Here is a 16029-nt window from a genome sequence, read left to right as displayed (position 1 = left end):
ATATTGGTCCACTCCTTCAGGTACCTCCCCCACAAAAGTTCCAAAATGTTAGGAAAATTTGTGGGCACGATAACTCTTGAAGGAAGTAATCGATTTGGTCCATACTTTGCACATCGTGAAATTTCTTCCAGACTTAGATGAGGTTTCAATATGGACTTAATCGGCCCACTGCTTCGTGAAAAAAATGACCGGAAAGTTGCAAAAAGTCCCTATGACACCTTGTGTAGTGGTTGGAGCGCAAGATAACCCTCCAACGGGTCTGTCTATTCGGTCCAAAGTTTGGCCTTCGTAATATTTTATCAAAACATAGTTTAAATTCGAAGATGGACTATATCGTTCCACCATTTAGTATAGCCCGCATATAACGGTGCCGCCAGATTTCTGTATTTTGAGGGTTTTAGCTGCCTTTTTGACAAAACTATCCGCAATTAGACATTTAAGGTTCTCTGTAGTCACGAAGCTTATCCAGCAAAAATTGTCAATATAGGTCCATGTTTTGGTATAGCTCCCATATAACGGTACCTCCCGATTTTCTGTATTTTGAGGGTGTTAGCTACATTTGTTATTTGAGGTTCTCTGCAGTCATGAAACTTCTCCACCATAACTCCTTGTTTTAGTATAGCCTTAAATATCACGGAACCTCCGGATTTTAGAAATTTTGGCGTTTGACACTTGTGGTGTCAAATTGAGACAATGCACTGACTGTATCGCCTCCTTATAAAACAATGTCATTACTGCAATTTCCCAAATTTAACTTATATATCTTGAAAATGGCAGAACGAAGGAAAAAATAAATCATCCGGTCTTGTAGAGAATTTTCACATCTTAAACATTTTCTTTAGTCCCATTTTGATATGACTTGCGGTTTCCAAGCAAAATCTTGAAGACTTAAGATAAAAACCTAAACATTTGAACTGAACCTCTATATCTCAAAAATGGTAAAACCTACGAAAAGACCTATAGGTCAGTCTTGTAGAGAATTTCCACAGCTACAACACTTTCTTTAGACTCATTTCGATACGACTTGCGGTTTCCAAGCACAATCGTGAAAACCTAAAAAACCCCTAAAATTGTGAATTTTGATCGCCATTTATTTAAAAACCCCTCCGTAATTTTTTCTGTTTTTTTTTTTTATTTTTATTATCTATTAATATTACGAAAACATACGAACCCAGCAAAAATTTGGATCCGGTAGTCATTACGTAACCCATTACAAAGTAATGTAAACAAGCTTCTTTTCCCATTACAAGTAATACGAAAAGTAATGGGATACTTCTTAAAAAAATTACAAGGCAAACCTACTTACTTTCCTTCTCACTAAGTAATGAGGACGGTGGCACAGTGAGTGTGTGTCTGACTATAAATCCTAGGGTTGTGTGTTCAATGCTCACTGTCGGCACACGAGTTTTTTTTTTTAATTAAAAAATAACAATTCGTGGTGCACATGTGCACTGCACATTTAAATTCTTAAGCAACCCTTAATGTTCGTGTGCGTGGCATAGAATGTAGTGTCTTTGGCTAGAAATCAGAGGGTTCGTGTGTTCAACTCGCACAGCGAGCGAAATAAAATAAAGTAAAAAAAGTAAGAAGTGTGATGAAATTAAAAAAATCTCTACATCAACTGTTCGAAAAATAGAATTTTTTTTCAACTTACTTTTCAACTTCTAGTGGCCACAGAATAACTAGTTATTCTAGTGGTCATAAAATAACTACAAACTGAGTGCGACATGCCCTTGAAAAAATAATGGGGAAGAAAGGGGGTTTGCGAGTAGTTACGGCTGCCAAAAATCCCTTACAAAACCCATGATTTTGGGAGGACTTTTTTTGCTGAGAAATTATCATAAAGCTCAATCTTGTGGAGATTTTTCACAGCTACAACATTTTCTTAAGGCCTATGGTTGAAACAAAAGTCCTGTTAACCAGTGTAATAAATAAATAATGAAAAATAAAAAGTTAAATTTTTTAAGATTTGTTTTGATGTTTTATTTAGGAATTTATTTTAAAAAAGAGTGGTCTGTTCCAGAACTGCAACAATTTACTAATTTTTACTATTATTCCGATAACATAAAGAACAAAATTGTTTTTTCAAAATAGTCTGGCTTACTATTTGTTCCGATAACATAAAGGGAAAAATGTTATCGTAGTAAAAAATAGTAGATTCTTGCAGGTTCTGGAACAGAGCAATAGTTTTTACAGACGTCGATTTTTTAGTCAAAAAATCTGAAAATATACTGAAATGTTTTGCTGAGAAGCAACAAAAAATAAAGGAAATCAAAAACAAATTTTTGTAATAGTGTCCGATTTCACTGAGAAATCCCCATATATATATATCGAAAATGACTATTTCAATGCGTTACAAACGGTAAGACAATCTATACTATGGTGGAGGTTATAAAATCAAAGCTGATATAAGAAGTGATTTTCATTTATTTTTGATTTATCAAAGTCTTCACAATTTGCAATGGAGACTCAACTCGATACTCAAAAAGGGATAACCTTTAGTTAAAGTATCACAATTGTCATTAACGCGGTCTTCAATCGTAAAATCTGCAATACGTATTGAAACCTTATTTTACTTCAATATCAGAACCTTCTATAGCTGTACTAGGAAAACCAGCCTTTTTAAAACAATGCTCATTTGTTTCCCTTCAGATGTCCAATTTCCGAGCAACCAAGCACTTATTTTGAAACAATTTTCGTCTTGAAAGTGCAGATAAATGATTTTTGCTTCCCTTTTTTAATGTGAATTTCAATAAAAAGAGCGTCATGAATGTGTTTTGTTTCTCATTTATTGTATAAACATCAGAGAAAAGGTTTGACAAAAATTCGTCATAGAGAGGTTATTTTGTGTGAGAATTCCCATTAAAAAAAAAACTTCCTTATAGGAGAAAAATGGTTGGAAAAAAATTTTCTTTGTTATAGAGAAAAATTCGTTAAAGGTAAGTTCTTTTTAAAGAAGTTCGACTGTATAATAATTCAAGCTAGTGTTAATAGTATCAAAATACACGAACGTTTACTTTACACCGTTTTGCTAAGGCCCACTCTTCCCCTATAAAAACATAATAAAGGGTTACTTCAGTCAATTTAGTCAGAACAGTAGTAGCTGCCATTAATTTAGTATTTAGAACCATGTGAAAATCTTATTTTAGATATATTCACTGGAGAATAGCCGTAGACTATCCCCGCATTTTCACATACAATATCAGGAACCTATGACTTATACTGATGACGTTATTTTAGTTTATAGTACTAAAGAACGCAATTTTTTCCGATCTGGGTTATCAATATTTTCTCTATATATATTCACCATAGATATTTCAGAAACAGTTTGGATCGAGCACACATAATCTTCTGAAAGAATTTATTATGAAAAGACATCAATAAAATATATTTTGTGACCGCAGATAACGAAAATGTGAATAAAAAGGATAGAATATGTTCCTAAATCATATATAAAAAGCGAAATCTTCTGGAGATGTTAAATATTATAGCTACAAATTTCTTTTGTTCAGAGACTCATAATAAAATTTGATTTGGAACATTTCTTCTTTTGACATAATCCCCAAAAAGTGAAGTATTTGAGGAGATTTTGACTCAGTATGGAATAAATTTTAATTAAGAGTCCAAAAGTTTAACAAATAATTTTTACCTATAATATCTAATTTTGTAACGTCATTTTCTTAACAAAGTATTTTACTTAGATATTTAGTTTGTTCTGGGACTTACAGTGAAAGCTTGTGTAGAACAGTTCTTCCTTCAACACCTTTCGTCTAAAACTACATTTTATGTTACTTTCATGCATCAACTCGAAAAAAGAAGAAAACAAATTTGTTCAAAAAATATTTGATTGTTTTGTTTTGTTGGCAAAATTGATATTTTCTATATTTCTTGATATATATTGTAAATACATATTTAATTTATTCGGCGACTTACGTTGAAATTTGATAGAGAATATTTTTGTTTTTGACGTCTTCTATCTAGAATGAAGTTTTGTGGGACAAAACTTAATAAGCTCAGATAAAGTACAACATTAACCTTATAACGTGATTTTACTTTTGGCAGATTCCTGGCGTTTAGGTACAATGTAGAGTTTTGTTGTATTCGGGGACCTATAGTAAAATTTTATGACAAATAATTTTGTAGAATATTTTGACTTGATACGATCACATTTTAAAGAAGTTTTTAAACGTTTTTGAAAAAAGCGACCATAAAGACCCATTTAGTGACTCGCATGAGGGGTAATATTTTTTCATAAAAAGATACCCCGCAGTGTTGTCAGTTATATTGCCAAAGACATTTTATACATAAAATGCATGGATCCCAAGGAATCTGATGTCGAATATTTCAAAAACCTGTAGAAATGGGCGGAAATTGCCACACCTATTTAAGTTACTTTCCGACGTAAACTTTCAAAACGCCGATACACGTGTCTTCTTTTTTTCGGTCCTCTTTCATAATCTGTGCGGGGTTCTTGTAATTTAAAAAAAAAAATTGTTGTACAGTGTAATTATCTCATAATATCCCTGTTATTTGACATTCAACCTCGAAGTGGAGATAGCAAAATTAAGACTGAAATTGTGCCCTAAGAATAGTAAAAACCCTTACATATATAAAATTGTGTACCAAAATAATTAAGTTTGCATTCTATTAAGTCTGGATTCTCTCTCATGCGTTGGAGTCAAACATGCATTTTGTTATCGTTACCCTTTACAACCTTAAATTCGTAAAGTTCTTACTTTACTGTAGTAATTCAAAAACGTATAAGTAACGTCATTCAAACTACCTTGTGATATTACATATACGTAGTTTTTCGTAGTTCGTTCAATTGAACTAGATCGGCACAACTATACATTTTCCACAAAACATTTTTTTAAATAAATTAAAAGGTATCTGATATTTAGAACTATGCCCATACCTTATGTTAGTTTAGTTTACCTTCAAGAAAGCAATTTTAATTTAATATAAACAAGCCGGCCGGGCCTTTCGTTTATGAAAAAGACTTAATGCCAAATTTCAGCAATTTCGGTATAGCTAACTTTCAAAATGCGGAAATTCGGGAGGTATCGTTCTATGGGGGCTATATCAAAACGTCGATCTATACCGAAAAAATTTTGGCGTAAAGTTTTTAGACTCAAAGAAGACTAAATACCAAATTTACGATATTTCAGTAGGATAATGTGGTTAAAACCTAAAAATATCATAAATCACGAGGTACGCTTTTATGGGGGATATAGGAAGACGTGGACCCATACTGATAATTCTTTTTTGGAACATTTTATAACCCCATGAAAGCCTAATAACAAATTTCAGTCATTTCGGTGGGATCTTAACGTCCCATCCTTCACAATTATGAAAATCGGTAGGTACCGTTCTATGGGGGCTATATCGAAACGTTGTACTATATCGACGAAATTCAGTTGGAAAGGGTTTTACTTCCAACGTAGAGTAAATACCAAATCAGCCATTTCTGTTTGTTGTTATTGGCTACAACCCTCAAAAAAAGGAAAATCGGGAAGTACCGTTCTATGTGGGCTACATGAAGGCGTCGACCTATACCGACAAATTTCAAGTGGAAAGTTTTATAATACAAATGAGGACTAAATACCAAATTTCAGTAATATCGGAGAAATATTGAGGCTACAACCTTCAAAATACCGGAAATCGAGAGGTACTGTTCTATGGAGGCTATATGAAGGCGTAGACCCATACCAACAAAATTCTGGGGGAAACTTTTATATTCCCAACGAAGGCTACGTACCAAATTTCAGCCATTCCGGGGTAATAACGAAGCTAAAACCTTCAAAAATTTCTGTGGGAAAGTTTTATTACCCGAACGAAGACTAAATACCAAATTTCAGCCCCATTTGATGACTATTGAGGTCACAACCTTCAAAATATCGAAAATCGGGAGGTACCGTTCTAAGGGGGCTATATGGAGGCGTGGACCTATACCGAAAATTTAGAGTGGAAAGTTGAATACCCCTAACGAAGACTAAATACCAAATTTCAGTCATTTCAATGGATTATTGTGGCCATAACTTCAAAATACCGAAAATCGGAGGTACCGTTCTATGGGGGCTATATGAAGGCGTGGATCTGTAACGACAATTTTCTGGGGGAAAGTTTCGTACCCCCATCGAAGGATAAATACCAAATTTCAGCCATTTCGGAATAATATTGAGACCACAACCTTCAAAATACCGAAGGGTATAAATATATGACTATTTTTTTAAAACCTGGCTGAAATGTCGTCTGTACAACGCCGATTGATTCTTTGTCAGCTGAAAAATTTTATGTTGTCTTGTACAGAGTGAATGGGCTTTAAGTAAAATTAAAATTTTAATCGAAGTGTGCGAACTGTAACTGGCGTTAGAGAAGATTTTATTTTTTATTACTTTCAAGATACGATAGGCAAGACATTTCATTTTTCAGTTGAACAAAGGTAGTTATAACACATTATCTATTCGTTTTGTCACCTGAAACATGCTGCGATTCCAAATTTGCACAAAAATATCTGGAATATTCAAAAAAATTGCTTCTATTTGCCCTTCAAATTAGTCGTCTTTATTTGCCAATTGTAAAATTGGTGTTAATTTTCATGGACTTAGGAGTCGTTAAATTTGTTTAACACCTCAAGACTTGTCAATTAAATTGATTTGGGCACGGAAATTATTTTATATTTGTTCAACCCAATGCAAAGGTCGTTTCTTATGATTATTGTTTTAAACTTTCGACTTACCTCTTCAACTTTTTTGTGTACCATATTGGGAAACATGAACCAACCGCAATAGGCTCCCAATACTGACACTACAATGCCAGCAAATGCTCCAAGAAGAGGCCAAGGCAACGATAGTTTGAACATGTTGATGTGGGTGGTTTTTGGCGCTTGTGGTGATGATGATGATTGGAGATTTTAATTCACAAAACAATCAAAATATTGCACTTAAAACGCACCGATATTAAATAGATCATTGAATGTTTGTTGTGAAACTTTTCTTCTTTAACTATTTTTTGCACTTTATGGAAATTTGAAATTTGTTTTAAAAGACACTTTTATTTGAATGTTTTAATTTCTGAGTATAAAAAAACAATAACAACTATTGTTTTGAAATCAGCTTGAATGTTAAAGTGACGTATGTCGTACATACGACGAACAACAGCTCAAAGAAACGGAAACAAAAAAGAAGCCATAACAAGATCTCCCAAACCTTTACTTTGTCGTTGTTGTTGTTGTCGTGGAATTGGATGCGGAGGAATTGTGGTCTGGTGTTAACGGCAATGAAATTGGTCAAGTTTGTAAAGAAAACGACACTTAAGCCAAAACTTGTTTTCGTTGTTGTAATTCTGTTGGTTTTTTTTGTTTTTTGGGTGTTTATTTTGTGAGTAAGTTTGGCATTGCCGAGATTGACCAAAATTGACTCAAGTTTAAAACAAATTCTCCAAGTGACCAAACGACCTAGCCATTGATTGGACGATTTGTTATTTGTTTCAAACGGTTAAATGCAACAAATTATTAAGAGGCCACCAACAATATTATGGCCAGGGTGTAGTAGGTGTTGTTCGGAGTTTGTTTTTTTTTTTTATTGGGGAATTTAGCTGTTGGTTTTTGGCAATTTATTAAATGACTATTTTTGATGGTATTGCCACACTGTGATTTGTTTTGTTTTTCTGTTTAGTTCACTCGATGACACCGGCAATGGATTGGTTAGTTTAGATTTATTCACTTTAAAGAAAACCAGACTTGATTCAAGGTTAAAGGCATATTTTTTTGTTTGTTTGTTTTCTCGACCACACTCTGTCACTACAGCCGTTGTAACCGTTCTGGAACGTTATAGTTGTTTGACGAACTAACCGATTATTATTTTATGTCACCCTTTGAATTATTAGGATTCACCAGCAGTGACATGCACATCAACTTTTTTAATTGCACTGATGTAGTTCAAAGATTGGAATCACACAATATCATCCTTCCGTACATGTAGTAATTAAGAACACGCTAACTGCTACTTTCACCCTGAAAAGGTGTTTTGCTTCCCTTTTACCAACACGAGCGGGACACAAAATGTTGAACATCAAATCAAAAATGCGCCTATCTAGATATCCACATCAATCATTCATTGAGTAATTAATTTGCAACACTTTGAGTATAAGGGCATTTGAAGGTCGGTCGGACGGTCCCTTAGAGGGCCATTATCACCCAAAAATTAATAAACAAAGACAATCACTTAATTTGGTTTTTAATATTGAATTGGTGGTGGCAACCGTTTCCCCGCGTTGATTTTTTTGTTTTGATTTTATTAAGCCGTCTTATAAATTGTGTTTCTCTGCACAAAAATTATGGTCGGAACGTGTGTGTTTCGTTTTAAGCTTCAGTTAAGACTAAGTCATCAAAGTTCATCCATAGCGGGCAAGAGCAATGGCAACGGTAACTACATACCTTATGTGCCACTGTCAGGCGCTCTTCTCTGATCGCATTTTCTGTTTGTTGTCTTTGCCTTTCAAACATTTTCGTAGTTCATTCCTTATTTGGATCTTTTATTTTTCTCTTTCTGCTTTTGGATTTTTGTCTTTGCTGGTCATCATCGTCCCATTCCCATTTTTTGTTAACAATGAATTTCTTTAGTTTCTTTGCACAGTAGTTTCAACCGGTTGAAAATGTAGTTAAGAATTTAACAAGTAAAAAAGTATAAGCCGACATTGCCGACAGAGATATACCCTCAGCCTGTGTGGATTGAAATACTTTTTTCCAAAAAAACTTACGTATTTAGGGGGTTCTCAAAACAATATGGATAGGATTAAAGCGCAAACATTTGCAGGGATATTGATAGATAGGGTTTTTTAATCAGAGTTTCGACAATATTTAGATCAGGTATCGGCACTAATACAATAACATTGTTTGCGGTCTCACGCATACGACTGTCTCTCGCTCTCTCCACAAACAGGGTGTGCGTTAATACAATGCTAAAATTAAAAATCATTGAATCAAGCGACAGCAGAACCTTCTTCATTGACTTTTGAAAGAAGACTGAGTGGTGGTTGTTCTGTTGTTATTCTCATCGAGGGCACGTGTGCCCATTTTTGCCGGCTGCTGATTTAGAGTACCATTTTAGCGAATATATTCGAACTTTTGTGGGGAGGTATCAGAAGGTCCACTCTTTCCAACTTCGAATTTCATCTAATATTCGAAGAAATATTACGATATCCAAAGTGTGGACGAACGCAGTATTCGGTTTGAGCTCTCCAGTCACTACATATGGTGCCATAGGGGGTTTTTACAACTTTTGGGCTTTTTTCTCAAGAAGTATGGACTTGTCCTTGAAAAAACTTTTATTGTCGTAATTGAGGCAGCGAATGCAAGTTGCTTCAATAAAAATCAAAGTGATCCGAGAGCAGGTCTTAAAGTGAATTTATCCAAAAATGTGTGTGGGAGGTACCCGACGGAGTGGACAAATATAGTCCATATTCGAACCTGACCTATACCTGGTGTAAAGTATGGATCGAATCTGTCACTCCCATCAAGAATTATCGTACTCACAATTTTTCCCAACATTTGTCAACTTTTGTGGGGGAGGTACCTGAAGAAGTGGACCAATATGGCTTATCTTTGAACTTAAACTAAGTTTGGACAAAATATTACGATAGCCAAATTTTGCTCATCCGTTTGAGAGTTATCCGTTTGAGAGTTATCGTGCACCAGCCAGCCAGCCAGACAGACGGACGGACATTGCTAAATCGATTCCAAATTGTCTGAAACACATTTCGTCCAAACATACTTGGGGTCTAAAACCATTATTTCGATGAGTCACATTTTGCCCGTATGAAAGTGTATATACTAGGCTGGGGCGATTTGAAAACCTTAATGAGCCCTTTGCGTTTTTGATTCTTGGGATGGAACTGAGCAAAAAAGTCCACTGGACCATATGTCTACGATGAAAATCGATCCCGATTTTGACTTGGAGTTTTTTATTGACGATTTTTGGTTATTTTGGCATATAACAGTCAAACCATTAAAATTTTCGATCCAACACAAAGACCGAAACTGTAGGCAACACAATTATTAAGAACTCTCTAGTACAGCGCAAAAGTATTGGAATGCTCCTTCTGGCAGTTTTTGCCTTGAGAAGTTGCAAACTTTTCTCAAAATGTCGATAAATGACATTGTGCTACAAAAGTTGACCAGAAAAATATTCAAGCGTTCTAATGCAAAATTTTATTGTATTGGGATCCATGGACAACGTAAATGCCTTTAGTTCGTTTGGGTCACTTCGTTTTGTTTTTTATAACGGTAAAAGTAGTGAAAATCTGGCTTTCTTACATTTTCAAATATAAACGGACATATCTTCTTTTTTCACAACGGATATCTATTGTTCCTTCTTCCTTTTAAAGGGGCGAATAATATCTTTCGAACAAGTTATTATTTTTTTAAATCGGTTGACAAATGGCTAAGTTATAGTGGCTTAAGTCTGAAAACCCCCACAAAAAAACTATAACTGAATTTTTCACAATTTTCAAAATAAATATTGAACAAAACAAAAAACATATTTTTGAAAATTATGAGATATTCAGTTATAGTTTTTTTTGTGGGGGGTTTCAGACTTAAGCCACTATAACTTCGGGGGTATATCGAAACAAGGACCTAGGCTGACAATTTTTGGTGTAGAAGTTTTTCGACCACTGGGAACCTCAGATCTCGAATTGCAGGTAGTTCGGTCAACAAGTGTAGCTAAACTCCTCAAAATGCCTAAAATCTATTTCTAGAGAAGATTAGCCCATCTTCATACTTAACCGACCTATAGGAAAAACACTCTCTGGGGTAGTTTGCTTTCTAGCTCAATTATTGGGAACTCTGGTCCAGCTGGTTGAAGTAAAAAGAAATGTTGTTTATCACCAGAAGCCAGAGTAAGTGTGGGTGAGCCCCATCTTGCGGTTAACTTCTATTAAAAGATTTTCAGGCCGTTTCTGCTGACTGCCCTTGATATAAGCATTCTGAGATCGACTGATCTTTTTTGAAATTTTATTCTGCCCTTATTTCAAGATCTAGTAACATTTCCTTTTTTCAGGAACCAGGTATGTACTAGAAAAGCAGGCAGACCTTAAAAATTTGCGCAATGATTGTTATCAACGGCTTCACTACATTCTGAAGCATATCTGCTTGTTTACCATACGGTCCCGGCAATTTGTAATGCTAAAAGCTGTTAACCGCTTAGTGGTCAACCACTTCAGTGCGGGATTGAGTATGGCTTGATGTAGCCAGGCCACCACCTGTGTCCCTTTATAGGAGATCCAGAATCTCTAGTCTTGACTTAGTCCACTAAAGGTCGCTACGCTTAATGCTTCTTACTTAATATCCTTAAATAGTAGCACCTTGCGGAACAAGGCCGCTTCATTTATTCCCTCTAGTGACCATTCGCTTCGCATCCAATCATTACCAGGGTAATGGTAACTTTTTATACACATAAGGTTGTTGGACTAGGGCTATGTCGATACCTAGGGTCGAGAGACTTTGAAGGAGTTCATTTTTATCTCAATAAAGCTAAGATCTTACAGCTTTCGTCCAACTGCTGCTTCGGAGGGATTTGGAAGCATAACCTTCCTAGTCCGAAACATAGCACACCCCTCGACTTCCTAAATAATCTTCCCTAGGCTCCATACTGTTCTTGCTTCTCCTCGCAGACGTACAATGTTTCTGCGAAGATGGACTGACTGAAGAGATTTTGGTATATTCAGTAGTGGCCTTCTCCGTTTGTGTGTGCCGATGAATACGACACACACGAACGGACATGTTGTGACAATGTCAACATCTTCGTACTCAACAAAAGAAAAATAATATTCATTTTTAAAATACCAGTTGATATTACATATTTCTTTGCGCCCACTGTGCATTTCTTTATATTGCATTTGTGTTTCTTTTTTCATTTTGTTGGCCCTAAACACTTGGCCAACAACTACAGCGACGTCAGCAGTGCAAACACAATGTTGTTGAATATTTTTATTGAAAGCTTTTGTTTCTTTGCCGCTGTTGTCATTTGCGTTTGGCAAAAGAAAGCTTTTGTTGTGGTAGGTCACAAAATGGTAATTTTGTTTGGCAGCAACAATTGTTTCTCTTGACTTATTGTTGATTTGTTTTTGTTAGCTTCTTTATTCACCGTTTGAAAAAATAAAAAACAAAAGATCGACTTTATGACTTGAAAATAATTGTAAAATAGAATTGAAGAACAAAAATAGTTTTTGGATGTAAAGCTTAAAATAATGTGGAGATATTTTCGCCAATTTCGATATGTACACTAGGTCGAGACGACTTGAAAATCTTAATGGGAGCGTCGCGTTTCAGATTCCTGGTATTGTACTGAGCAAAAAGTCCACTAGACCATATGTCTACAGTGAAAATCGAACCTCCCGATTTTGACTTGAAGTTTTTATCCACTTTTTTACTTTTTGGCATATAACAAATAGTCTTTCAGGCAGTCGATTAATGACACAGTGCTATAAAAGTTTACCAGAAAAATATTCAAGCGTTCTGATACAAAAATTCTATAGTGTTGGGGTTCCATCGTTTGGGTCACTTCGTTTTATTGGTATATAACGGTACATGTAGTGAAAAAACGGGGCATAACTTGATCCTTTTTATACAATCCACCATAATATGGACGGTATAAATTAATTTGTCATTCCGTTTGTAGCACATCGAAATATTCATCGGAGACCCTATAAAGTATATATATTCTTGATCAGGGTAAAATTCTAAGTCGATATAACCTTGTCCGTCTATCTGCTGAAATCAAGATACTGCTCGCAATTTGTAAGATAGAGCTTTTTAATTTGGTATAGAAGTTTATATTATTCCTAATATGTTTGGTATTGCAAATGGACTATATCGGTCCACGTTCTGATATAGCCCCCATAAAACGGTACCAACTGTTTTTCGGTATTTTGAAGATTTTAGCCTCATTATCACACCGAAATGGCTGAAATGTGGCACATAGTCTTCGTTGGGGGTATTAAACTGTCCTTTGCCTTTATATTGTCCCGGTACTCCCCGATTTTCGGTGTTTTGAAGGTTGTGGACTGAAATATCTAATGCATCAACTATCCACATACAGCCAATCTTACGGGCTAAAAATTAATATGCGAAAAGCGAAATACATGATAATCAGCAAAAACAACAGTTACAATGATATCACGCTGCAAGTACAAGACGCCTGCATCGAAAGAGTAAAGAGCTTTAAATATCTTGGATTTAATATCAACGAGAAATGGGATTGCTCAGGAGAAATTAGAAGTCGCATAGAAATGGCAAGAGACGCTTTTTATAAATACAAAAAAATTTTGTCAAGTCATGATATTAATCTCACAACAAAGCGACGATTTATAAAAACGTATGTTTGGTCAGTTCTGCTATATGCCGTTGAGACATGGACTTTAAAATCAGCAGACATAAAAAGATTGGAAGCATTCGAAATCTGGATATATAGGCGTGTACTGAGAATATCATGGACTGATTTCATACCAAATGCCGAAATCCTGAGAAAAATGCACTGCGAGAGGGAGTTGATCGATTTGATAAAGAGAAGGAAGACAGCATACCTAGGACATATTATGAGAAACCCCAAATACAAATTGCTACAAAATATACTACGGACAACTATTGCTGGCAGACCGGAAAGAGGAAGAAAAGAAACTATATGGCTAGACAATATCCAAGCATGGACTGGAATTCGGGATTCTGTAAGACTTCTAAGTGATGCTAAAGACAGGGATGCCTTTGCAGAGATCCTGAAAAACATATGAAATTATAATATCTTAAGCACATAATTAATTTTTGCAATATTGTTTTGGTCGCCTATAATTCGAAAACCGAATTGGCAAATAAAGAAGAAGAAGGTTGTGGCCACAATAATCCACCGAATTGGCTGAAATGTGGAATTTGGTATTCGTTTGGGGTATCACCCGATTTTCAGTATTTTGAAAATTTTAGCCTCATTATCATACCGAAATGGTACTTCGTTGGGGTACACAACTTTCTCACAGAAATTTGTCGGTATAGGTCCACGCATTCATAAAACGGATATTTTGATGGTTAGCCACATTGTTTTACCGAACTTGCCGTACTTGGTATTCAGACTTCTTCATAAACGAAAGGAAACTAAATGTTAAATTTTACTTCAATACAACTCGTTGCGGAGGCCTGGCCGAACTTAACGCCGTTCCTACTTTTTCCTTTTAAAAGGATAAATACAGTCGTACTTTTCTATAACGAACTTCCTTATAACGAATTTTTCTCCATATAGAATAAAAATTGAAAACACAACATACACAAGTCATACACTGGCTGTATGTAACCATGGTTCTGCCCATCTTTACCAACGGTGAACTTATCTGGTGCCTTGCAGTTGCTGTTTCAATTCTTCTTACTGAAGCAATAAAAACACTCCTCAGATCACGTGCTTCTGGATCTTAATCCTCTTTGTATCTTGGTCCAGGTTTATTTAACAGCCATCTTGAATCAAATGACAGGTATCGCGTAAGCAGTTTTATACAGACCACCTTCAGGTCTGAGTCATTATCACTTATTCTTCTTAGTGCGGAGATTTGGGCTGAAGGTAACTCACCTATGAACGGACTGGCAATATACAGATGAATCCAAGATGGAAAAGACTTTGGTGCCGGTGAGAACCCATTAATCAAACACTAATTTAAGCTTAATGGCAGCTGAAGCGTATTTAGCGCGGAGATTCCGCTATCGGGAAAATGGTAGAATTGGTGAAAGGACTTTAAAGTAGGGACGCGCTTCCTTGCAATGAAGTATAGTGAGGGCGGCCACTGAGTTGTTTTTGCATTTGCTTCTCTCTCACTTACAGTGTGCGTGAATAAAAACATCATGTGGTTGTTGGTTTTTTTCACCCATACATACACATATACTAAAACATTGATGGTAAATCTTGGGCGACACTGCTTTAAAGCAACCGTGCAGGCCCGGTGAATATATGTGCCCCTTAGGGATCTCAAGTCATAAACCTTAAACTTTCAATCTACACGGTGTGCCTTAACCAAATTTAAATGGAAGGTGCTTTCACCTGGGAAGTTTTTGCAGATTCTGAAACTACAATGCTCATAGATGAGAAATATCAAGAAACAAAAAAATCGCCGGAGGGATTTTCAAATAAATCGCGATTTAAGTTCACATTTTAAGGGGTTCTTTAGGTTTTCACGGTTTTGCTTGGAAACCGCAAGTCCTATGTAAATGGGCCTAAGAAAAATGTTGTGGCTGTGAAAATTCTCCACAAGATTGTTCTTTATGATATTTTTGCAGGTTTTACCGTTTTTGAGATATAGAAGTTCAAATTGAGACAATGCACTGACTGTATCGCCTCCTTATAAAACAATATCATACTCAGTGCGCCTTAACCAACTTTTGATGAAAACCGCTAACACATGGGAAGATTTCGCGGATTCTGAAACAGCAATGTTCATAGATATGAAAAATAAAGAAAACCGAAAAAATCGCCGGAGGGATTTTTAAATAAATCGCGATAAAATTCACAATTTTAAGGTTTTTTTATGATTTCACGATTTTGCTTGGAAACCGCAAGTCGTATCGAAATGAGTCTAAAAAATTTTTGAAGTTGTGAAAATTTTCTACAAGACTGACATTTAGGTTTTTTCTTAGGTTTCATCATTTTTAAGATATAGAGGTTCAGTTCATATTTTTAGGTTTTTATCTTAAGTCTTCAAGATTTTGCTTGGAAACCGCAAGTCATATCAAAATGGGACTAAAGAAAATGTTGAAGCTGTGAGAATTCTCTACACGAGGTTGTATCATTTTCAAGATATATAAGTTTTATTTGGGAAATTGCAGTAATTACATTGTTTTATAAGGAGGGGATACAGTCAGTGCATTGTCTCAATTTGAACTTCTATATCTCAAAAACGGTGAAACATACGAAAGTATCATAAAGGTCAATCTTGTGGAGAATTTTCACATCTACAACATTTTCTTTAGGCCGATTTACATAGGACGCGCGACTTCGA

The 16029-nt window shown here is 35.4% G+C and overlaps 1 protein-coding gene across 3 annotated transcripts in view; it reads right to left on the bottom strand.

Annotated features, from left to right (window-relative positions):
• Positions 1 to 8381, bottom strand: part of Snmp2 (Sensory neuron membrane protein 2) — a 176946-nt gene extending 168565 nt beyond the window's left edge. For all 3 annotated transcript variants that reach the window (XM_073980270.1, XM_073980268.1, XM_073980271.1), the window contains exon 1: positions 6740 to 8381. In XM_073980270.1, the coding sequence (XP_073836371.1) occupies positions 6740 to 6862 (123 nt within the window). In that variant the 5' untranslated portion in view covers positions 6863 to 8381. The remainder of the gene's footprint in view (positions 1 to 6739) is intronic.
• Between the last annotated feature and the right edge of the window lie 7648 nt (positions 8382 to 16029).

Source organism: Musca autumnalis, unplaced genomic scaffold, assembly GCF_047663935.1.
Source record: "Musca autumnalis isolate F117 unplaced genomic scaffold, ASM4766393v1 scaffold_4, whole genome shotgun sequence".
Lineage (NCBI taxonomy): Eukaryota > Metazoa > Arthropoda > Insecta > Diptera > Muscidae > Musca > Musca autumnalis.
The sequence above is the reverse complement of the archived record's forward strand: the minus strand, read 5'-3'. Positions and strand labels throughout refer to the sequence as shown.